Genomic DNA, 26,740 nt, shown 5'->3' with positions numbered 1-26,740 from the left:
AACTCTTGGAAATATCTGACTTGCAAATTAGAGATACTAATGGGGCAAATAGAGAATTGCAGAAATAATGACAGTTGTAGAAATCTGTTACTGATTTGACAATGTCACAAAAGCCTCAGCGTCCCTCTTTTTAATAAAAACATAATTCCTTTGACCATTGAGAGATCCCAGCATCTGTTACTCTCTGAATCTACCTGCCAAATGAACTCATCTTAATTTGCAGACATTCCATGATTGTTCAAATGCTGTATTAATCTGTGAAAACAGAACACCAGTAATGGCAACTGAGGCGAGGTAATGGCTGAAATACTTAAAGATAACAACGATTGGAAATCTTAAAAATATTCAGTGGCAATTATTTCATATCTATTCTCGAGCATAGAATAGTTCAATTCTTTCAAGGAAAACTGCAACAAATTATGAACCTTGCCCACAGATGCACCGAATAAATGCAAATCCTACACTTTTCAGTGTATTTTGTGAATGCAAAACCCAGCCAGTCCAGTTTAAATTACCCACTATGATATTAGTAAGGATTTTCTCTAGGTTTTTAGAATTCCATTAGTCCACAATAGGATAGAAAATCTCTACAATGAAGTTTGGTTCATCTGTTAACCACCCATTAATGGAATTGCTTCTCTAAGTATTCTTCACTCGCTACAGTCAAGCTGAGAGACTTCCCTCCAGATGCAGTCCATTCATACTGAGGCCTACTTACCACAAAATCATATTCATACAAGAATAATGGCTCATGTGTTCAATGCTTTGTAGCTGGAGTTGTTTTATACTCTCAGGTTCCCTTTTACTGTGCGACATTTAGGTAGAAAGTAATAAGCTGGTGCACTGCCAAGCCATAATAATGACTGCTGCCAAAGAGAAATAAAATGTATTCTATCCTTACAAAGCATTCACCGTTGCTAGCAATGTTAGCTATGCTCCATTTTAAAAGTATCATCTGACTTCTAGCTACAATTTGCAGCATGAGCTTTTCTTTTCATTTGACTAACAGTTCATTCAATTTAATTTTTGATCTGCTGGGATTAAAGTGAAATCCAGTTTAGCCTTATTAAAAATGAAATCATTTTTCCATTTGAATATATGCAAATGGTTCTTATCCTTTTCACTCCTTAAGTCACACTGAATTTTCACCTCATCACATTTTAATATCCACATGGTCTCCTCAACCGAAAGCATTCATGAAGTGGGAAGTGTGTATATTCAACATTATTTAAAGTATGATTGTAGTAAAGTTTGAACTTAGTTCAGCAAATAGCAGTTTGACCTCTCTGTCAGATCCCACCAGAATATGACTGCATAGTTTTGGTGCAGACTGTATTATAATCAGAGATGCCACATTAGGAATGAAATGTTAAACAACTGCTTAAAACTATTTTTAAAAAATTGGAAATGCTTCCCTTCTCACACAGATCTTCTTTTCATTGAGATGCTGATGAGAGTGTGGTGCTGGAAAAGCACAGCAAGTCAGGCAGCATTAGAGGAGCAGGCGAATCGGCACTTTGAGGACAAGCCCTTTATCAGGAAGGCCTGAAGGGCTTATGCCCAAAATGTTGATTCTCCTGCTCCTCGGATGCTGCCTGATCTGCTTGCACCTTTCCAGCACCACACTTTCGACTCTGATTTCTAGCATCTGCAGTCCTCACTTTCTCCTCTTTCATTGAGATGCTGTCAAATGTAAGCAGCCAGCTTACTAAGGCATAGGAGGTGGACCCTATGGAGAAAGTTGAAATTGTTTTGCTAAGTCATTGAAGGTTTGCAGCAGCAGAGGTACTTGCCACAGCCATACACAATGAGATACATACTAAACAATGATAGAATGGAGAACAAGTCCAAAAATCACCCTTATGGTGAAAGTATCTTGATCAGACTGCCATGACAGGTGCCTGAGGTGTTTCCACAGGAGAACGAAGAGAAAGAAAAGGGTGTATGATAAAATTATTAGAATTTTCCTCATCAACTTGTTCCTTTTCTTTTCCTATTGCCTGACTGTGCTAACCCATGTTGAGCTATGGGTCACCATTGTTAGCAGCTCTGCAGTCTCTCATCCAAGTGCTTTGTATTCCTTTGAAAATCTCTGTAGTGTTTTAATATCACAAGTCAAACTTGATTCTGGGGCCACATTGTACTTACACACATGCACATTCTCTGCTTCATATCAGACAATTATGATGCAAACTGATTTCCCCTTTTTGTTCCTCTCTTGGTGGATATTAAAGTCCATTTTAGACTCCTCACAACTCCAAAAGGAAGTCCAAACCTTTGAACATCTTGGCTTGCATGTCTCACTGCTACACAAAGGGCTATATTTAGCCATTGAGCTACTGGAAAAGGGATGAATAAGGAATTTAAACCAAAGTCGGTGTCATGATTTATAATCGACGCTGAGATCAGATTTCAGATATGAAAAAATCGCACCAATTTCCTTGCTTTGCTTTTTCGTATTCCATACATTTTGATTATATTTGTCAGATTTCATTTGTTACTTCAGAAAGCATCACTGAAAGCCTAGTTTGCACATCAACACATGGTGTGGAATTGAGCCATACAGAATTGGAAATTCTAAAGGATGAGAGGTGATCTCGTTGAAACAACTCACCTTAAAAAGATGCCCCCTAGTTTTGAATTCCCCTGCCCTAGGGAAAAGACCTTTGTCACTCACCTTATCATTGCCCCTCATGATTTTATAAACCTCAATAGGATCACACCTCAACCTCCAATGAAAAAGGCCCCAGCACTTTCAGTATATTTTCATATCCCTAACTCCGCAACATCCTTGTAAATCGTTTCTGAACCCACTCCAGTTTAATCATATCCTTTCTAGAACAAAGCTATGTAAGAAAGAATGAAGGGAAAACTTCTCCCAAGCCTGCGCACCACAGGAATGAATAAATTATGAATATAATAATAAAATTGCATATTTATCTTATTTAGCAGCACTTAAATAGCACAGAAGTAAAGGGAAAGGCAACCCATGCCTCACCCTCCTCATTCTATCCAGAGCCAGAAACTCCACCCCTCTCCTACAAGTTTTAACAGACCAAAGACTCTTTGAATTAGTCATTTGAATCAAAGTCTCTAGATTCCTTTAAAAACACCCATGACTCCCATAGCCTACTAGAGTCGAACAGCCTTGACCTCCCCAGGCTACCAAAATACAGAAGGTCCCTTAGTTTTCATTGCACCTGCCCAACCCTGTCTTTGCTTAATCATTGGCAGCAATGCTATTAGCTACTTAAGCACCAGGCTGGAATTCCCTCTTTCCCATGGGATCTCTTAATATCCACCTGAACAAGCAGGCAGGACCTTGCTTCGAAGTTTCATATGAAAAATGGCACTTTGAACAATGCAACGTTTCTTTGGTGCTCCAATGAACGTACTGAGGTTCTGGGGAGTTGAACCCACAATGTTCCGACCCTCTCAGATTTGCTAAAACAAAGTCAGTTGGATGAAGGCCAGTGAGCTAAAATAGCCAGGGAAGCAGCTAGTTTATATCTAGATCATTACTCCATCAGGACATTGATGGTTTAGCAGAATGAGCAGGCATGCAGCCAGTGGAATTTAGTAAAGAAATACGAAATGATTTACTTTGATGACAGGGACAGAGTAAATAAATAGCACTGCTTAAAAAAAAAGTATAGAAATAAAGGGTCCAGGAAATGCCAGACATAAATCTTTGAAGGTATCAAGGTATCTTGAGAGTATGGTTAACAAAGCATATGGAATCTTGGGCTTCATAAATAGGGAAGTTCTGAGGAAGGGTCACTCAACCCAAAACGTTAACTCCAATTTCTCTCCTCAGATTGTGCCAGACCTGCTGACCTTTCCAGCAATTTCTGTTTTTGCTTCTGATTTACAGCATCCACAGTTCTTTTGGAAGTTATGCTGAACTTGTGTAAAACTCTAGCTGGGCCCCAGTTAGAGTATTGCATCCAGTTCTGGTCACCATTCTTTGGGAAGGATCTGAAAGTCCTTAAGGGGATACAGAGGAGATTTAGTAGATGGCTCCAGAGATTGGAGAGGGGTGGGGGTTGGGAGGAGGGGTAGTTAGGTATTGACTAGTTTAGTTTGTGGAGCTTAAATAGGGTAGGTAAGAGTAGACTGTTGCTATATGCTGATGGTGCAAGACGAAGGGATGTAGCTTTTTGGTTTTGAGTAAATGCTGCATGCAAAGGTGGGTGATGAAGAACCTTTTTATGCAGAAAGTAATATTGACCTGACAAGGATGGAAACAGATTCTGGATTAGTGATGCTGGAAAAGCACAGCAGTTCAGACAGCATCCGAGGAGCAATAAAATTGACATTTCGGGCAAAAGCCCTTCATCATGAATACAGGCAGAGTGCTTGAAGGGTGGAGAGATAAATGAGAGGAGGGTGGGGGTGGGGAGAAAGTAGCAGACAGTACAATCCCCTCCCCCACTCACCTATTGTACTCTATGCTACTTTCTCCCCACCCCCACCTTCCTCTCATATATCTCTCCACCCTTCAGGTTCTCTGCCTGTATTCATGATGAAGGGTTTTTGCCCAAAACGTCGATTTTGCTGCTCCTTGGATGCTGTCTGAACTGCTGTGCTCTTCCAGCACCACTAATCCAGAACCTGGTTTCCAGCATCTGCAGTCATTGTTTTTACCTAAGGGTGGAAACAGGGACTATGAATGATTTCAAAATAAAACTGTCGGAGCACTTCAAGGAATTAAATGAAAAGGACTGTGAGGATAAGAGCAGACGAATGAGTCATAGTACAGAAAGAGGCTAATTGGCAATTGCAGATTTACTGTAGAAATTATAATCTGAAGCAAAAGCCTTGAAAAGAGAATATCACATTCTCAGGTCACATCCAAGGAACGGCACAATGCTTTGTGTAATAAAGTTTCTGACCTGTTTATAGAAATGTCTTTGATGCATTTGTAAGTATGCTTTTAAAACAAAACCTCCAAACTAAACAGTCTTTTCTCAACATTCTCATTTCAGGGCAATCCCTACATGTGCTTTAGTGAATGCGACTCTTCAAACCCAGATCTGGCTCACCCGCCCAAATTAATGTTTGATCAAGAGAATAATGGACCCGTAACTTACTGGCAAAGTGTCACTTGGAGCAAATACCCTGAACCTCTCTTGGCCAACATCACCCTCTCTTGGAATAAGAGCATACAGCTCACTGAGAATATAGTCATTACTTTTGAGGCAGGTCGACCCACCACCATGATATTGGAGAAGTCCCTCAACTATGGAAGGACATGGCAGCCTTACCAATACTACGCGGAGGATTGCATGGAGGCTTTCAGAATGGAGGCCAAAAACGTTCGGGATCTCTCGCCCGTGACTGCCCTCCAAGTCATCTGTACAGAAGACTACTCGAAGTGGGTGGGCTTTGAAAATGAGAAAAATTTGCACTTTGAGGTCAAGGAACGCTTTGCCATTTTTGCAGGCACACTCCTCCAGAACATGGAGGCTCTGTACAAGAGAATGGACATTAACAAGGGACTGAGGGACTTCTTCACCTTAACAGACCTTCGAATCAGGCTGATAAAACCTGCAACTGGAGGGACATTCGTTCAGAGGAAATATCTAAATACATACTTCTACGCCATTTCAAATGTTGAAATCATGGGCAGGTAAGATTATTGTTGGAATAGAGTTGTTCAAAGTCTCATTTACTTTTTATTATAGAGTTATAGAAATGTATAGCATGGAAACACACCCTGCAGTTCAGCTTGTCCATGCTGACCAGATGCCCCAATCCAATCTTGTTCCACCTGCCAGCCCATGGCCCATATCCCTCCAAACCCTTCCTATTCATATACCCATCCAAATGCCTCTTAAATGTTGCAATTGTACTAGCCTCCACCACTTCCTCTGGCAGCTCATTCCATACATGTACCACCCTCTGCATGAAAAAGTTGCCTCTTTGGTCTCTTTTGTATCTCTCCCCTCTCACCCCAAACCTACATCCTCGAGTTCTGGACTCCCTCACCCCAGGGAAAATATTTTGTCTATTTATCCTATCCATGCCCCTCACAATTTTATAAACCTCTATAAGGTCACCCCTCAGCCTCCAACACTCCAGAGAAAATAGCCCTAGCCTATTCAACCTCTCCCTATAGCTCAAATCCTCCAACCCTGGCAACATCCTTGTAAATCTTTTCTACACCCTTTCAAGTTTCACAACATTCTTCTGATAAGCAGGAGACCAGAATTGCATGCAATATTCCAACAGTGGCCTAACCAATGGCCTGTACAGCCACAACATGACCTCCCAATTCCTGTGTTCAATACTCTGACCAATAAAGGAAAGCATACCAAACACTTTTCTCACTATCCTATCTACATGCGACTCTACTTTTAAGAAGCACTCCAAGGTCTCTTTTTTCAGCAACACTCCCTAGGATCTTACCATTGAGTGTATAAGTCCTGTTAAGATTTGTTTTCCCAAAATGCAGCACCTTGCATTTATCTGAATTAAACTCCATCTGCCACTTCTCAGCCCATTGACCCATCTGATCAAGATCGCCTTGTAATCTGAGGTGATCTTTTTCGCTGTCCACTATACCTCCAATTTTGGTGTCATCTGCAAACTTCCTAACTGTACCTTTTATGCTTGCATCCAAATCATTTATATGGAATAGATTGTACGAAATATCAGAGAAAGTGATGTTACTAACACTGGAATGTTGTAGTCATCAAGGTCTGGGGCGAAAGCTTAAAAAAAAGGACCAGTAAAGCTTTGGATATAAGCCAGGGCTAACCAGTCTACTGACTATGGACAAGTTGGGACTGAAGTGTCTTCATGCAGTTCATTCCAAATCTAAATGCCCCAGTTAGCACAAAAAAGAAACAGTCAACTCTTGGGTTCACAGTTAGCTTTGGGTCCTGTTTACATGAACTATGAGCAGGAGAGGCCCAAAATGAATCAAATTTGGATTTGCAATATTTGGAATAAGTTCACTTCCCTTAAGGTAATAAACCCAACAAGGTTGGACAGATGAGAAACTGAATGTAATCTAATTCAAAGCTTATTTCTGATTTGCAAACATTATTTTTGAAAGAGTCCTTTGCTATCTTTCAATTCTCTTCATTCTGACCTTTGACTGTGCCTTTTGTTTCCGTTCAGAAGGACCATTTTGGCCACAGCTAATTTCAAGGCCAGAGAGTTTTTACCACGTAGAAAGTGACTGCACAGGTCATCAAGAATCCATTAATTCTCTTCCCATTTTCTTGCAATCGACCCCAACGATTTATATGCTGAGGCATTTCAGGTACTTATCTAAATACTTCACAAATGCCTTTACCACCCTTGAAGGTAGTGAGTTCCATATACTCACCACGCTTTATATGAGACTAATCTTCCTCAAAACACTCTAACCCTTCTGTTCCTTAAAGCCGTAACCCCTGTCTATTGGCAGAAATGATGTCATTTCCTACAGGGAAGTCACTTCCTGTTCTTTTTCTCAGGAGTGGTAGATGGGGTCTAACTTGATGTTTGTCCAATGTAGTGCTTGTTACACAGGCAGAAGACTAGCCACCAGGATACATGAACACCAACTAGCACAAAAACACATGACCCATCACTTTGACTGGGACAACACATCCATCCCAGGACAATCCAAACAATGACACGCACAAGAAATCCTTGAAGCATGGCATTCCAACCTGAACTCTATCAACAAACACATCGAGTTCAACCCCATCTACCACCCGCTGAGAAAAAAACAGGAAGTTACGTCACCACAGGAAATAACATCACCAATCCAAAGAAACCCAAATATATAAATAGAAAGCAGGAATTATCAGCAGTGCTTCACCTGCAGCCCTAGTTATCTAGTAGGGTGACGAAACATCTGGAAATGAAACTTCCAGCTCAGTGAGCAAACCTATATCCAGATTGCCAATTATCATAAAAACCCAACAGATTCACTAATCCTTCCAAAGAAGGAAATCTGTCATCCTTACCTGGTCTCACCTACATGTGACTCTAGGCCCACAACAATGTGATTGACTCTTAATGGGGAATAGGGGTTGGCAGTAAATGCTGGCCTGGCCAGTAACATCAACGCCTGTGAATGAACTGAAGTATAGAGTGAGAAGCCCCTGCAGTTGCTGTCTCCGTTATTCTGTAAAATGTGACTTTTGCATCATATTGTCTCCTGTGAAATGGAGCCTACTTTCTGGCAGAGAAAGAGAGAGTTGTAAAGGTGTTGCTATAAATGGGCCTTCCCGTGCTTGAACAGTTTTGGGGGAATTGCAGCCCTCTGTTTGCTGAGCAGTCTATGGCTTTCTGAAGCTCCAGTGATGAGACGTTGTTCACTGAATACATCAATGGCAGTAAGCAGCAGGTCATGCTCACACATGGACTGAGACATGTTTGACTTAAACTAGTGCAGCTCAAAGCAGTGCCAGCCCAGTGGGAAATCAGTTTATGTTCCTGGTGACTATGTCACCCTCTGCCAAATTCAGGCATCTTTGATGATTGTCAGACTTCGCCCTCTTGATCCCTTAATACATAGCTCATAGATTTTCATTGTCACAGGCAGAATGGATTTCTTGACAGAAGTTGATGCATTGTTTATTTTCACTGTAGCTCTAAGTCTTTTGCACAACTGTCTTAGCTACTGTCAGGTCCTGTAGTGTTTTAGCTGTTGGGTTCATGCTATGCATCACGTAGACTGTATATTTTGCATCAATGATGGATGCCACCACAGCTCAGTAGGTCTTAAGCCAATCCTTGCTGTGGTTCCACCATTACCAAGTTATTCTGCTGTTGCTTCACAGATGATTGAAGTGAGTGACTAGCAGGCGTCATGAGAACCATCATCAGCGCTTCCTGGTAAAACTTTGGGGACAGCACTCTGGTAGTAATGCAATGTTTTGGTATTTGGCAGCAGTATTTGTGTAGGGGATATTACTGCATGGCAGGCCATCCCATTTGTAACTGTGAAACTTTTGTGGTCTATCTGCCAGCTGCTGCTAACACGAGAGTGGTTGTTGTTGCAATGTACCACTTTATTAGATGTAGATGTGGAGAGCACTGGGCAGATCATGCCTTTCAAGATGAGCAGGTCTAGTTGGTGCCAATGTCCAGACCTTGGGAGACACTATGATATATTATGGTGATGTGTGTGCCCTGAAAGAAGGTATGGAGGATGCAGAGGTCACTCAGGGCATAAACCTCAAGATAAGATTGTCCAATATTGTTGATCTTGCTTTGTTGACTGAGGCACATTGGCCATAAATCACTCTTTGACTTAATGTGTGCATTGCAGTCATTCCCCTTGATATTCGAATCACGCAAATGCTCTTTGAACTGTTGATGTACAGAGTGGGTGCGCAGACACATATGATATTGACTGCTGTTATGTCAGATGACTGCCATAGGGAGATGAAGCATTCCAGAGTTGATATTGGTGACTCAATTGATTGTGTCAGCTGGTGGTTCACTACGAAGCCTGTACCGTATTCATAGTGGGCTTCAGTGTTTGCTCCACACGAAAATATAATATAATTAGCCTGTGATAGCCAATTTAGCTTCTTGTAGACCAATAGTGTGGCCGCCAAGCTTATATGTTTCACAGTTAGCCAAGGCCATCCTGCTTATACTTGTTGTGGAATGTCAGTTATTGTTCTTGCTCATAGTCTTCACACCACAGCATCTGATCCAAACGATGATCTCCTTTTGCTGGACTAACAATTAATAGCAATCATTGGAAGGTGGAAAGCATCACCAAACTGAACATTGCTGTTCAGATTTATTTACACTTGATTTACAGAAATAGAGGCATAAGTACAACACTACACAGCACAATCAGGAACACGGTGGCACAGTGGTTAGCACTGCTGCCTCACAGCGCCTGTAGACCCAGGTTCAATTCCCGACTCAGGCGACTGACTGTGTGGAGTTTGCACGTTCTCCCCATGTCTGCGTGGGTTTCCTCCGGGTGCTCCGGTTTCCTCCCACAGTCACAAAGATGTGCGGGTCAGGTGAATTGGCCAAGCTAAATTGCCCGTAGTGTTAGGTAAGGGATAAATGTAGGGGTATGGGTGGGTTGCGCTTCGGCAGGTCGGTGTGGACTTGTTGGGCTGAAGGGCCTGTTTCCACACTGTAAGTCTAATCTAAAAAAAACATACCTGACATACAGTTGGGTTCACTGTTTAAATAAGTATTTTCTTCTTCTGGCAAGCAGTTAAATAGACAGTCTCTAATTATGTACATAAGAGTTACTAATGCACATACAGCAAATTCAGTACAATCAATTGAAATTAATCAGCATTAGAATACTTTACATTACAGAGTTAAAAATCACACAACAGCAGGTTATAGCCCAACAGGTTTATTTGGAAGCATTAGCTTTTGCAGCACTGCTGATGAAGGAGCAGCACTCCAAAAGCTAGTGCTTCCAAACAAACCTGTTGAACTATAACCTGGTGTTGTATGATTTTTAACTTTGTACACCACAGTCCAACACCGGTATCTCTAAGTCATTACATTATAGAGATATTTTCTTCCTTCAAATCCAAACATTTTTAAGATAAGGAAATCCATCAAGTTTGATTACATCAAAGAAAGAAACAATGGCGGGCCAGCTAATGGCAATATCGACCTTAAACCACAATTTATAAGAACCACATACTGTTGACATAAAATTCAAAGCACATCCATTCACAGATTAACATGACAAGATTACAGTAGGATGAATTCAATCGCCTGAGGGCTCAGATGAATATTCACAACAAAATATTCTTAATCAATCTAACGTTGATGAGAACTATCTGCATTGCAGGCAGTTGTGTGGATTCACTTTCCACAGAACAAAAGAGATTTCACAAAGAGCTGCAATGGACACAGCAGGCTTGTGCCATTTTTTGAAACAATGACTTATCCTAACTATTTAAAAGCAGACTGTTTATTCACTTAAGAATCCTATGCAAATTGGACAGGTCAGTCTAATCAGTTCCTGGTTCATACAGGCTAACTGCAAGACTGACACCAATTAAGTGGAAATAGATAATCACAGTAGCCACATGATGGTTAGTCTGGGTCATGTAAAATCATCACAGTGAGTGTGGGGTGCGGAGTTGCTATTCTGGGACATAGCTATACAATAAATACAATCTATGGATCCGACCATGTCTATTACTGGGCAAGAGCAAAAGATGTTTTCATTGTATCATTTCTGAACCAACTATCCTTGACATTGACTGATAATCCAAAATGGACCATTTTGTTCCCAATACTAATAAGCTACACCTTGATAAGCCCATACATTTAAGATTTTTTTGTTTGTTTACAAGACATTGTAATAGATAATGGAATTTGTGTCAAAATGCATCACATCACTTATTCTTGACATTACCATGGTGAAGAGACACGTGGTTGTTCTTCATTCCTGTAATAATGGCTATGCTTCTTTTAAAATCAGTATCAAAAGACTGCAGTGACTTTGCAATGGACCTCCATCACTGACCCTTATGTTAATACAAGTCTGAATCTTGGTATGTGTCACATTTATGAAGCATTGATTCGATATCTTCAATAATTATAACCGTCATTCTGTCATTGCTTCTGTCCTTGGGTGAGTTTTGCTCCTTTGATATTTGTTGTAAGCACTGTATGTGCCAGCAATCAGAATATTTTCAGACGTGGAACTGGTGCAGATGGAGAGATTATGTAGGCTGTGATTGGAATCACTGCCTGTGCCTACACTGAGCAGGGAGGAGGGAGGAGAGGGAGAAGAGGTGGCTGATGATTGTTTTTGCCTTTGTTTTCACATACACCGGGGCCATGTGATTGAGAGGCAAGAGAGAACCATTGGTGGAGGTGGCAGGAGCCTTCAGGAAGGGAAAGACTGAAGATTGAAGATTGGGCTGGTGATATAGGCAGAGTAGTTGGGTAAGAAAGAAAGTTGGCACAGAAATAAATCACGAGTTAAGCAAGGAAGGATGCAATTTCAGCTTTTAAATAGAAGCTTACTATATTACAATTCAGATCTACAAACTGCTCACCAGGAGAAAGACAGATTCCGTCCAGTTCATTATATTCTGTCAGACTCTATCGTATTATTGCCTACTTGAGTAATATTTCTATAATCCTGATATAGGGAGTCAGCTGTTGTCCACAAGTAACAGTAGGTATCTCTCCATATTTGAGCAAGACAGTTGATTATTATATTTGAGAGGGAACCATCCCACATCAAGTATGGGGCAGGGAAAGAGGAAGGTTCCCAGTTTATGATAAAATCATTGCAGGTGCTGGAAATCTGAAACAGAATCTGAAAGTGCTGGAAAAACCCAGCAGGTCTGGCAGCATCTGCGGAGAGAGAAACAGAGACAACATTTTGGGTCCAGTGACCTGTTTGTGTTGGTTTTGTGGATTTCAGGAGAAAAGTCAGCACAATCTCATGAAAATCTCCACGTGTTGAGTTAAACATATGGGTCAGGTCTTGCAATAGGTGTCCAAGCAGAGTCGACAAAGCTTACAGGAACATGCATAGTGCAGGATAATGGGAATTACCCAGGGAAGCTGAATTTCCAATGGATAATTACCTGGTATCTGGAACCTTCCAAAGAGAGCCCCAACTCAAAGTTAGAAATTTCACATCGTTCTAACCATCCTACTTGAACAGTTCTCCAGGAGGGGTTGCAGTCTTGTAACTTGCACTAACACCTGGCTAAAATGATACAATTGAGCACTGCCCACTAAACCACCCCCCACCAACTCCCAACCACTGTCCCACCACAGACTCTGTATCCTGACCCAATAACTACACTACACCCCCAACCTGATCCCTGCTCCCCTCCAAATCTAACACCCTGACCCTGCCATCCATCCTGAATTCAACAGTCCTCTGAATGACCTGTGATTCACCCCCATCTCTGACAGATTTAATACCCTCCAGATACTTGGATTGGCTGAATCTGACATGCTCTGACTGCTGTCCGCCAATGATCCAACAACCACCCGATCTGACCCTGAGACTGTTGGACCTGACACACATCGAGATCAGACCTGATCCAATTCCTCATGGATGTGAACTCCACCCAACATGGACCTGACATGATTCACACCCACCTGCAAACCAGGGCACTGACTGGACCCCTGCAGCAGCTCCCAACTTCCCTATCCTGAGTCCTCGTCTGCTTTCCTGCCAACCCTGTCCACTTTCCGGCTTCATCTTCGCTCATCTGGCACCTGTAACATTCATCCAGCTGACCCCATATCCCCAACTGACCTCATTGACAGCCCTCCATCCACCTGGCACCATACTTCCCACCCAACACACACTAGTACCTTCAACCACCACTATACCGCCAATCAACCTGACACTATGCACACTCCTTCCCACCAGCCATCTGCACTACTTATCCACCTGGCACTATACCCTCAACTGACCTCTTGAATAGGGCACCACCTGCTGGCAAAGGAGAGTGTTTGCATCACCAGTTTTCTCTGCGGCTGGCAATAAGGATTCATGGATTCAGTCAACCACACTGCTTCAGCTAGGCAGGCTGCTGGTCTGAAGGCTGGAAAAACCTGGAAAAATAGCACCAAAGGTAAGTGGGCAACCTTTAGTCTGATGTGGGTTGGAAGTATAGATTCTGACCCAGATGGAAGGTTTGGGTCAATATATTTGAGTTGAGTCAGTAGAGGGAAAAACAAGGCCCAGTACCTCTAGCTGCTGTTGGAATAGATCCATCTGAAGGTCACCAAATCTAAAATGGTCACTTATGTTGGTGTGTTATTTTGTGGTCAGTTACGTGAGTTTGGATGGTGCCCGGCATTGTAGACTGCTGTCTCAGCCTCGAAGCTGCTCAGGGAAGTGAAGCCATGTCTTCATGGCCTTGAAGAGCCTGGGAATGTCCCTTGTGAGTTGGGGCCAAAACCACAGAGATGAACATAGTCTGGTAAATATAATGAGACATCTATAGTTATAGCATAGGCTTTTATTATTCTTTCTGTTACAATGATTCCAGCTGATATTATTACTGGATAGGGCAAATCCCTGACTGAAACCTGGCTTGATGGATCAAATTTTGATTATTTTGGTTTAAAAAGAAAGCGGTTTCTCATTGAGACATATGCCATAGGCTTTGGCCTAGAAACCAAAGAATTCAAAAGGGTTTCAACAGATATCACATCTGGAGGTCAGCGATGGGGGTTATTGTATGACCTTTAGATTATGGGGTGGTGGAATTTAATAATTACCCATGAATTACAGCAGGATTTAATTCTTCTAACTTCTCGTGGCTAACTATTAAGTGAAGGATGCTGGATCCATCTGAACTCTCTAACCCTAACTCAGAATTGGAGATATTTGTCCAGGGTTCTAGATGCTGGGTGGTCAAATGTTTGAAAGTTTCAATTTCCAAAGTACTTCCTAGTGAGGTAGTTACATCAGGAACTCTGCACAGTCTCAACACACAACACCTCGCAATGCTATCTTCCAATTCTATGGGCCATAACACTTTTGCTCATCATTTCGTATAAACAATGTTTACCTACTGGAAGCTGCTTGGGATAACAAAGGTTTTAATATCATAGAGTCATAGAGATGTGCAGCAGTCCAATTCTTCCAAGCCAATCAGCATTAATCTAGTCCCATTTGCCAAAGGTTGGCCCATATTCCTTCCTACTCAATTACCTATTCAAATGACTTTTAAATGTTGTAATTGTACCAGCCTCCACCACTTCCTCTGGCAGCTCATTCTATACAGGCACCACCCTCTGTATAAAAATGTTGCCTCTTAGGTCTCCTTTAAATCTTTCCCCTCTTAACTTAAACCTATGCCCTTGAGTTTTGGACTCCCCCATCCCAGGGAAAAGACCTTGGCTATTTAACCTATGATTCTGTAAACCTATAAACAATCACCTCAGCCTCCGCACTTGAGGGTCTATTCCTGATGAAGAGCTTTTGGCTGAAACATCAATTTTACTGCTCCTCGGATGCTGCCTGAACTGCTGTGCTCTTCCAGCACCACTAATCCAGAATCTGGTTTCCAGCATCTGCAGTCATTGTTTTTACCTGGAAAATAGACCTAGCCTATTCAGCTTCTCCCTATAGCTCAAACCCTCCAGCCCTGCCAATATCCTTGTAAATGTTTTCCAAACACTTTCAAGTTTCACACATCCTTCCTATTGCAGGGATACCTGAATTACATGCAGTTTTCCAATAGTGGCCTAACCAATGTCCTGTGCCCTCTTCACGACTTTTGATAATACATTCTCCTGTACGGTAAACGCTTGAGATCAGTTGTCTGTGATGGAAACTCAATTAGGCTGAGAATTGCTGAGCTTAAAATGTGTTGCTGGAAAAGCGCAGCAGGTCAGGCAGCATCCAAGGAACAGGAAATTCGATGTTTCAGGCATAAGCCCTTCTTCCTGAAGAAGGGTTTATGCCCGAAACGTCGAATTTCCTGTTCCTTAGATGCTGCCTGACCTGCTGCCCTTTTCCAGCAACACATTTTCAGCTCTGATCTCCAGCATCTGCAGACCTCACTTTCTCCTTGAGAATTGCTGACCCAAGTGTCAAAATATAGATTCTTTCGAGCACTCACTTTGAGATCTGGGGAGCTCTCTTTTGGCTTAGGGGTCTACTTTTATGTGCTCACAACCTCATTAATTAGGAGATACAGCCACATAGGAACAATATTTTTGTATTTGTGTTGACGAATGGGGGTGTTTAGACTCTCACAGAAACAGTTTTGGAATCATACACCAACATCCTCAATAATAACCTCCCCATTAAACTTAAAGCCATAACACACAAGGAAACCATTAATTTCCTAGTTTTCACCATATTTCAATTGGCACAAGGCAACAGCATAAGTTAGCAACCAAAAAAATTGCTTTCAAAATAACTGACAGGCTTCACCAGACAAAGAGCCATTATCCTGAACACAATTTGCGTAAACTGTGAGGTCTCAGCGAATATGGTTCCATTGCAATTGCAAAACTCTGAAACATTTTACTACCCTTTTAACTTCATCACAGCTCTCAAACTCAGAATCAAATCTAACAATTAGCACAATGGCCATTACAGTAGGATTCAGTACATTATTTCCATGTATAACAGCTCCTGATCTTATGCAACCTTAAAATAGAGATTCCACCTTCATTTGCAAGGAATATTTTACGCAGTGTTCTAAAGTATTCTCAGATCCCAGTTAGCTGAGTATTCCTTTTTTGATAGGTTTAAACTTGTTCCCTTGACCCTTGCAGCTTCCTTCTCCCCTTACAGCCTTTTACCTTCCCCAGAGCCCTCTTGGAACTGCCCCACAAGGCTCCTGCAGCCTGCTTTTCCCCGACATTTTTCTTGCAGTTTTCCCTCCCCTCCCACCAGTTCTCCCTAGCAGCCTCCCCTTAGACTGAGCTTGCAGTATAGGCAAAAGGCAACCCCTGATCCTAGCATTGGCTAAATGTGGTGACCTGGTGACCCCCACCTCACTGCTATCACTTACTTTCCGAATTCTCATTGCTCCTCCATTTACTGCTGCCTTTTCTCCTGTCTTTGTTATTGATAGGTTTACTAACAAGCCTATCAGAAGCGAGCATGGGACGGAAGTGACTTGTGATTGGAGGAGCAGTTCCTCTCATTTCCTTCCATTGTGTTTCCAGAGGGCTCTACTTTGACTGGAGCCCCATGAGTGACTTTCCCGGGCGGTTTGTGGACATTTAGGGATGGATGAGTCCCCTGCTACTGTACATTTTGAGCACTCCCAGCCCCATTTCATACTTCCTATTTGTTAAGATAGAAGTTTTGCAAAGTTTTCTTTTTGCCCAGCTTCTCAATTTTAATGTACTGAATATTGTGGTATTAGTAGCCTTCTGGTCTGACAGGTTGGTGGATTTCAGTTCCATTCCCAAAACGATTTTCAAGTCCATCTTGGCAAAGCCTGCTGTCTGCTGGAGCCCCACACAGAGTGTTGTGGAGAGAAATGTCATTTTGCTGATTAGTGGAAAATGTTATTGGAAATATTCCTCCTAGCCCCCAACTGCTTTTTCATTCATAGGGTTCCACGATGGAGAGAATAATTTTTCCACCATCCTTATTTCACGAAACAAAAAGTGATATCTGTAAATCTGCCAGCCTCATGTTTAAAAACTCAAAATTCTCGTGTTAGAAATGTTCCCAATGCTGCAGTGTTGCTGTGTTCCCAATTGCTATGTTCAGCTTGACACACTGCAATTCAGACACAGAGAAAGAAGGGCAGCTGATCACCTGCCACACTTTATACAATAAACCCAACACCAATAGGCAAAAGGCAATGGAAGAAAGAACAAGTTACTTGTGAAAAGCAAGGACTAATCTATCACTCACTGTGTACTCTGTAACATTGACCTACGCCAGATGCCAGACATTTGATATTTTTAGCATTCTTCAAGATGTGAGCACCACAGGTAAAACTGCCATGTATAGTCTGTCCCTAGGTACCCTTGAGAAGGTGATACTGGATGGCCTTCTCATACTGGTGTAGTACCCTCAGATTGCAATTATATAGTGAGTTTCAGTATACTAATGCAGCCACAAGGAACCTTAGCAACATGCACTAATGGGTAACATAATGATCCAGGCTTTGTTTCAACCAAAGGCACTGAAATCCACTAACAGAACAATTTGCAGAATATCTGACAGCAATAGGCATGTGAACAGGGGAACAAACTTTAAACCACCCCTGACAACCTCACATGATTACTCTTACACAATAGAATAATTAAAAAAGAGAACCCCAAACATCACAGTGTGAGTAATGATTTGGTGGTGCCCCAGGTGTTGGACTGGGGTGGACAAAGTTAAAAATCACACAACACCAGGTAAAAGTCCAACAGGTGTATTTGGAAGGACTATCTTTCGGAGCGCTGTTCCTTCATCAGGTGATTGTGGAGTATAGACTTCAGCAGCGCTCCGAAAACTAGTGCTTCCAAATACAGAGGAACCTCGATTATCCGAAAGAGATGGGCGGGCGCTATTTTGTTGGGATAATTGATTATTCGGTTAATTGATTAAATGCCTTTCCTCTTTTTTAAGCTTTTTAAGTCTGCTCCCCATTCAGCAGACGAGGCAGCAGCACACAGCACACAAGCCCCCGCCCCCGTCCAACACCGCTCCCCACCTGATACCAGCCCTGTCCAATTCTGCTCCCATCCAACTCCTTGCCCCCGCCCACCCCTGTCCCACACCGTCCCCGCCCCCGTATAACACCACCTCCCTGCCCAGCCCCCACCCTGTCCAACACCGCCCCCACCGCCCCCGTCCAACACTGCTCCCTAACTGGCCCCGTGCAATACCACCCCTCACCCAACCCCCTGCACCATGCCACCGCACCCCCACCCCTTCTCTGGTGCAGCAGCTCTGCTGCTGCTGCCTTTTGGGGGAGGGAGGGAGTCTCCAAATAGCGCTTGTGCACACGCACAACCTTTTACTGCAACATTTTGACAGGTTCCACCTTTAGCCTGTACAGGACAATGTTGGAGAGATTATCTGAGGAAGGGGGGGTTTAGGGTGCTCCCCTGTGTAGAACTCCAGGGAAAGTATGGGGAGAGAGAGAGAGGGGCGGGGGGGCGCAGGCAGTCAGTCATTTGGACACAGTGGCTGTTTAATCGCTGTAAACAAAAGATGCCTTCAGTGTTGGAAACAGTCTTTGATGTAATGTTTCTATCGGGACCTCGAGATCTCCTTCGGATAATTGATATTTGGATAATCGAGGTTCCTCTGTAAACCTGTTGGACTATAACCTGGTGTTGTGTGATTTTTAACTTCATTCAAGAGTAGGTAATTGGTTGTGGAACACTTTTGGATATACTAAAGCCCTATAAAATGCAAGATCTTTCCATAAAGACATATCCATAGTGTTACAAGGTTTATTTTGTGTGTTGATACTAAGACACATTTAAAAAGTTATAGTGTTCAGTTTATCACCTTAAATTTGTTGTGAGCTTTTGACCTGTAACTATGTGTGTGTCAACCTTGTGATTATACAAACTTCATTAGAAATAAGCATGACCTGGATAACATGGGCCAGTAAGTGGCAGATAGTTTTCGTGATAGACAATGGCCATCTCAAAAAAGAGAGGATCTAACCTCCGGCCCCTGACATTCATTGGCATTATCATCACTGATTCCTGCCCTCTGAGCATCTTGGGAGTTACCATTAACTGGAAACTGAGCTGGACAAGTCATAGGAGAAAGTGGGGATTGCAGATGCTGGAGATCAGAGTCGAAGAGTGTGGTGCTGGAAAAGCATAGCAGGTCAGGCAGCATCCGAGTAGAAGGAGAATTGATGTTTCAGGCATAAACACTTCATCAGGAATATTCCTGATGAAGAACTTATGCTTGGAACGTTGATTCACCTGCTCCTGGGATGCTATCTGATTGGCTGAGCTTTTCCAGCACCACACTCTTCAGCTCTGGATAAGTCATATAACTCCTCTGGCTACAAGAGCAATCAGGGACTAGGAATTCTATAATGAATAATACATCTCCTGTATCTCCAAAGCTGTCCACCATCAACAAGGCATAAGTAACGAGTATGGGAATATTTTCCACTTGCCTGGTTGAATGCAGCTCCATCAATTCTCAAGAAGCTTAAGCCCATCCAGGGCAAAGCAGCTCGTTTGATTGGCACCTCTCTAACATTTTCACTTTCACTTCCTCCAGCATGATGCACAGCAGCAACTCTGCAGACTATCTGCAGGAATACACTGCAGAAATTTACCAAAGCTTCTTAGGACAGCTCCTACCATCCAGAAGGACAAGGCCAGTAGATACATACCTGCCACCTGCAAGTTCCTCTCCAAGCCACACACCATCGGAAGTTTGAAATATAATTCTGTTTGTTCACTATTGCTGGGTCAGAATCCTGCAACTCCATCCCTAATATCATTGTAAGAGTTCCTACACCCAAAGGACTGCAGCTATTCTGGACCAGCAGCTATCAAAGGGCAATTAGGAATGGTTATAAAAATGCAGCATCACAACGTGGGAGATGAAATGGGAAAATATTCATACACCATGATTCTATCGGTTCTTTTGGATGTGTTAGTGTTGGCCACTCTAAGAGCCCTTCACTAGTTCATTATTTCTTATTATGAGTCCATGTCAAAAGAACAAATTGCAATGAAGAATAACAGAAAAAAAATACTGTCTTAAACCTTCCAGAATTATTCATTTATATTGTCGTCATGATGTAGCTATATTGAAACAAAATGCTTTTCTCAAAGAAACAAACAATAGATGAAAGACAATTTTACTAAACAAGGGCTGTATCTTCATGTTTAAATATACTCACTGCCCAGATTGCCACACAATGAAAGATCACGTGGACAAGACACTGGGAAACTATTAGCCATGGAACCAGCATCAGTAACTCTCTGCTATCTGTAAGACAGGGGCAAGGGGAGAATGTTGGTGTGATAAATGAACATTTGTTTTATGTTCTACATTTGAATATGGCAGTCAAGCTAGCTCATTACTTCACAGATTTACTGAGAAGAAATACTAATTGAATCAAGGAAGAGGGATTGTAATGAGCAAACTTGCTTGTTTCATCTAGATGGTTATTACCTGCAGTGTGGATCATATGGACAAACCTGCATTAATGAGGAGCTCAATGGAGACCATTTAAAACCCATACCATGAGCATGAAGACATTTTCATGCTGTCAGTCTCAGTTAGTTACAAACCCAGGTCACAGAAATGTGCAAAACCCTTTTGAAGGTGTTAACATTAATAAAACATAGATTTCTGGGGCTTTAGATGCAATTGTGAAGTGTACAGTACAAGAGCCAGGAAGTTATACTGAACCAATATAAACTCATAGTTCAGCCTGGTTTGGACTATTGAATCTAATTCTCGGCATTGTTGTGATCTCAGTTGATAGTACTATTAGACAAGACAGATCCCAAAACTAAGACCATAAGACATAGGAGTGGAAGTAAGGCCAATCGGCCCATCGAGTCCCCTCCGCCATTCAATCATGGCTGATGGGCATTTGAACTCCACTTACCCACATTCTCCCCGTAGCCCTTAATTCCTTGTGACATCAAGAATTTATCAATCTCTGCCTTGAAGACATTTAGCGTCCCGGCCTCCACTGCACTCCGCGGCAATGAATTCCACAGGCCCATCACTCTCTGGCTGAAGAAATGTCTCCGCATTTCTGTTCTGAATTTACCCCCTCTAATTCTAGTCTCCTCACCTAACGGAAACAATTTCTTAGCATCCACCCTTTCCAAGCCATATATTATCTTGTAAGTTTCTATTAGATCTCCCCTTAATCTTCTAAACTCCAATGAATACTATCCCAGGATCCTCAGCCGTTCCTCGTATGTTAGACCTACCATTCCAGGGATCATCCGTGTGAATCTCCGCTGGACACGCTCCAGTGCCAGTATGTCTTTCCTGAGGTGTGGGGACCAAAACTGAATGCAGTACTCCAAATGGAGCCTAACCAGAGCTTTATAAAGTCTCAGTAGCACAACGGTGTTTTTATATTCCAAGCCTCTTGAGATAAATAACAACATTGCATTCGCTTTCTTAATCACGGACTCAACAGTGTATGGGCAGCCGTACTGATTGAATGCGATTGGCAAAAGTACCTGAGGCAGTCTGAGGAGAAGTTTACTTATACAATGAGTGGTTTGGAATGCACTATCTGATGGGATGGCAAAAATAGCATTGAATCTACTTTCAAAAAGGACAGACTAATTATTTGAAGGAGAAGAAAGTGTAGGATTATGGAGAAAGGTGGGGCGTGGAATTAACTGGATTGCTCTTCAAAAGAGCCAGTGGAGATGCAACTGCCCCTTCTGTGCCTCTGATTCAATAAAAGAACATCCTGGCACCATACAGCATAAAAACTACAAGTAATTTCTTTTGGAAGAAGGAGCAAGACAAAGGAGACTCCATGAATGGAAAGACACTAGGAAGTTCAGATGAACAGAGGGATCCTGGGGAGCTTGTTTATAATCCCCTAAAAGTGGGACGACAGGTTAACAGGGTAGAAGACATTTGGATGCTTGCCTTTATCAATCATGAAATTGGCTATAAGAGCAGGGAGGTCAAGTTGAAGTCATACCCAACTTTGGTTAAGGCACAGCTGGAGTACTGTGTGCAGTTCTGATCACACCATAGGAAAGATGTGATTGCAGTGGAGGAGGTGTTGGGAAAACTCACCAGGATGTTGCCTTGGATAGAGCATTTCAGCTATGAAGAGAGGAGATGGATAAGCTCAGGTTATTTTCTTTGGAGCCGATCAGGTTGGGAGGGGACTTAATAGAGATGTCTCAGATTATGAGGGGCATGGACAAGGGGGATAGAACACAGCTGTTCACTTTAATTGAAGAGTCAATATCAAGGAGACATACTTTGAAGGTGAAAATCAGGAGGTTAATAAGGAATTTGAGGAAAACATTTTCACCCAGAGGGTGGTGGAAGTCTGGAATGCACTGCACTGCTTTGCAGGTTAATTGATGTGAAAAATCTCAAGTAAAAGGTACTTGGATAAGCACTTGAAGTGCCATAATAGTCAAAGCTATGGGCCTGGTGCAGGTGGTAGTATGTTTTTGGTAGTACAGGCTTGATGGCTTGAAGGGCCTTTTCTGTACTGTATGATTCTGTGATTCTTCCTTTGTGTACAATTAGATTATCATACAGAGTCACAATGACTTTACATCTCAGAAAGAGGCCCTTCAGCCCACTGAGTACTAGTAGTCATCGAACATCCATCTATTGGTAATCCCATTTTCCAGTTCTTGACACATAGTCTTGTGTGCTTTGGCCTTTTTAAAGCTCATCTCAATACTTCTTAAATGTCTTGAGAGTTCCCACCTCTATCACTCTTCTAGGCAGTGGGTTTTAGATACCCACAATCCTTTTGGTGAGAAAAGAAATCCTCAAATACCCTCTAAACCTCCTAATAACGCACCCAGTTATTGAAGCCTCTACTAAGGGGAAAAGTTTCTCCCTATCTACTCTGTATGTGCTCCTCAGAACTTTGTACTCCTCAGTTAGGTTCCTCCTCAGCCTTCGCTGCTTAAACAAAAACAACGTCAGCCTATCTAATCTCCTTTCATATATAGTTATTGCTCCAACTATAAACAAACCAATATCATTCCTCTCATACTGGCACTTAATAGACACAAACTTAATTGATGTTAAACAAAAGCAGAATCTGCCATTTGGCAGTGGAGTCAGAATGTTGTCATTACTGTCATTGTTCACTCAACTACTCAATTTAAACTTTTCCTTTTTAATCTTTCTGTTAATTATGTATTTCAATAGATTTGAAAGACAGCTTATCTTCAATTTATAAAGGTTTTCTGATGGTATCTGACAAGTTTCCACTTAGAAGACATCTTCTAAGAGATTCCAAGGCAGAGTTGAAGTTGGCTGAAGGGTGGGAAATGGAGAGAATATCAATGAGAAGCATTGTGAAGGATTAGAGAAAGGTAGCAGAATCCCACAGGGGTCAATGGGTGATACCTGTGCATTCTTTTATACATTTCTGATTGAATGCAAACCCAAGGGTGTGAACTTTATAGATAGCATTAGAATGGACAGGATAATAGAAAGTGAAGATATATCTGAGGATTAACAGGAGGATTTGCATAATTTTTTCAAGTACATTGACAAATGGAAAGGGAAAACTACTGGCAGATGTGAAGAAGTAACCATTGAACAAAATAAGCAATTAGCAAAGAAATACACTCAGTAGGAGTAATAGACAATAGACAATAGATGCAGGAGTAGGCCATTCTGCCTTCGAGCCAGCGCCACCATTCATTATGATCATGGCTGATCATCCTCAATCAGTATCCTGTTTCTGCGTTATCCCCATAATCCTTGATTCCATTATCCCTAAGAGCTCTATCCAACTCTTTCTTGAAAGTATCCAGAGACTTGGCATCCATAGCCTTCTGGGGCAGAGCATTCCATATGCCCACCACTCTCTGGGTGAAGAAGTTTCTCCTCAACACTGTTCGAAGTGGCCTACCCCTTATTTTTAAAATGTGTCCTCTGGTTCAGGACTCACTCATCAGCGGAAACATGCTTCCTGCCTCCAAAGTGTCCAATCCTTTAATAATCTTATATGTCTCAGTCAGATCCCCCCTCAGCCTTCTAAACTCAAGGGTATACAAGCCTAGTCACTCCAATCTTTCAGCGTAAGATAGTCCCGCCATTCCGGGAGTTGACCTTGTGAATCTACGCTGCACTCCCTCAATAGCCAGAATGTCTTTCCTCAAATTTGGAGACCAAAACTGCACACAATATTCCAGGTGTGGTCTCACCAGGGCCCTGTACAGCTACAGAAGGATCTCTTTGTTTCTATACTCAATTCCTCTTGTTATAAAGGCCAACATACTATTAATTTTCTTCACTGCCTGCTGTACCTGCATACTTGCTTTCATTGACTGATGTACAAGAATACCTCGATCTCGTTGTACTGCCCCTTTACCTAGCTTGACTCCATTTAAGTAGTAATCTGCCTTCCTGTTCTTGCCACCAAAGTGTATAATCACACATCTATCCACATTAAACTGCATCTGCCATGCATCTGTCCACTCAGCTAGCCTGTCCAGGTCACCCTGTATTCTCTTAACATCCTCCTCACATTTCACCCTGCCACCCAGCTTTGTGTCATCAGCAAATTTGCTAATATTACTTTTAATACCTTCATCAATATCATTAATGTACATTGTAAAAAGCTGCGGTCCCAGCACAGATCCCTGCGGCACACCACTGGTCACCGCCTGCCATTCCGAAAGGGAGCCGTTTATCACTACTCCTTGTTTCCTGTCAGCCAACCAGTTTTCAATCCATGTCAGTATTTTGCCCCTAATACTATGTGCCCTGATTTTGCTAACTAACCTCCTATGTGGGACTTTATCAAAGGCTTTCTGAAAGTCCAGGTATACTACATCCACTGGATCTCCCTTGTTCATCTTCAGAGTTACATCCTCATTTCCCCTTCATAAATCCATGCTGACTCTGACCTATCTTGTTACTGCTGTCCAGATGTGTCGTAATTTCGTCTTTATAACTGACTCCAGCATTTTTCCCACCACTGAGGTCAGACTAACTGGTCTATAGTTCTCTGTTTTCTCTCTCCCTCCTTTCTTAGCCACCCTCCAATCCGCAGGAATCGATCCTGAATCTATAGAACATTGGAAAATGATCACCAATGCATCCATGATTTCTAGAGCCCTCCCGGCAACTTATCAGCCTTCAGACCTAACAGTCTCTCCAACACCATTTCCTGCCTAATATAAATTCCTTTCAGTTCAGGTCCTTCAGCCACTGTTACCTCTGGGAGATTGCTTGTGAATCCCAGTGAAGACAGATCTAAAGTATCAATTCAACTCTTTGGTCATTTCTTTGTTCTCCGTAATAAATTCACCTGTTTCTGTCTTCAAGGGCCCAATTTTAGTCTCAACCATTTTTTTTCTTTTCACATACCTAAAAAAGCCTTTACTATTCTCCTTTATATTGTTTGGTCAGCTTACCTTTGTACCTTATTTTTCCTTTACATAGTTCCTTTTTAGTAATCCTCCGATTTCCCACTCATCTTTGCTATGTTATACTTTTTCCCTTTTGTCTTTATATGGTCCTTAACTTCCCTCATCAGCCATGGCCACCCCTGCTTCTCCTTAGGATCTTTCTTCCTTTTTGGAATGAACTGATCCTGCACCTTCTGCATTATACCCAGAAATGCCTGCCATTGTTGTTCCACTGCCATCCCTGCTAAGGTATTGCACCATTGAACTTTGGCCAGCTCCTCCCTCATAACTCCATAGTTCCAATTATTCAACTGAAATATTGTCACTTCTGATTCTACCCTCTCCCTTTCAAACTGCAGATTAAAGTTTATTGTATTGTGGTCACTACCTCCTAATGGCTCCTTTACTTCGAGGTCCCTGATCAAATCCGGTTTGTTGCACACCACCTGATCCAGAATTGCTTTCTCCCTGGTAGGCTCCATCACAAGCTGTTCTAAGAATCCATCTCGGAGGCACTCCACAAACTCCCTTTCTTGGGCTCCAGTACCATCCTGATTCTCCCAGTCTACCTGCATATTGAAATCCCCCATAACAACTGTAGTAATATCTTTGCGACAGGCCAATTTCAGCTCCTTATTCAACTTACACACTACATCCAAGCTACTGTTTGGGGGCCTGTAGATAACTCCCATTAGGGTCTTTCTACCCTTAGAATTTCTCAGCTCTATCCACACTGACTCTACATTCATACTGATTCTAGGCCATCTCTATAGTCATCTCTCTCTAGCTAAGTGTCTTACTAATGTGGCAACATAATTGAAGTTTTGATGTATATGACCAGTGTAGTGGAATGAAGTCTACTGAGACTTTTAAAAAATTCATTCAGGAATGTGGTGTTGACTTGATGTGCCTGCATTTATTGCCCATCCCTAATTACCCTTGATAAGGTAGTGGTGAGCTCCCATTGCAGGTGTAATTAACCAACAATGCTGTTAGGGAAGGAGTTCCAGGATTTTGACACTGAAGGAACAGCAATATATTTCCAAGTCATGATCGTGAGTTGCTTGAAGGAGAACTTGCAGACAGTGGTGTTCCCACGCACTTGCTGCCCCGGTCTTTCTAGATGGTAGTGATTATGAGTTTCAAAGATATTATCTAGGAAGCTTTGGTGAATTTCTGCAGTGCATTATGCCAATGCACCTTAGTAAACTCAAATATAATGAGGCATGGAATTGTG

At 42.2% G+C, this 26,740-nt stretch overlaps 1 protein-coding gene across 1 annotated transcript in view; it reads left to right on the top strand.

Annotated features, from left to right (window-relative positions):
* LOC132825707 (netrin-G2-like) overlaps window positions 1-26,740 on the top strand; it is a 114,267-nt gene that overhangs the window by 11,427 nt on the left and 76,100 nt on the right. The window contains exon 2 of the mRNA XM_060841107.1: window positions 4,989-5,632. Coding sequence (XP_060697090.1) covers window positions 4,989-5,632 — 644 coding nt within the window. The remainder of the gene's footprint in view (window positions 1-4,988; window positions 5,633-26,740) is intronic.

This window comes from Hemiscyllium ocellatum, chromosome 21 (assembly GCF_020745735.1).
Source record: "Hemiscyllium ocellatum isolate sHemOce1 chromosome 21, sHemOce1.pat.X.cur, whole genome shotgun sequence".
NCBI classification, from domain to species: domain Eukaryota; kingdom Metazoa; phylum Chordata; class Chondrichthyes; order Orectolobiformes; family Hemiscylliidae; genus Hemiscyllium; species Hemiscyllium ocellatum.
Note: the sequence above shows the minus strand (reverse complement) of the source record. Positions and strands in the feature narration are given on the sequence as shown.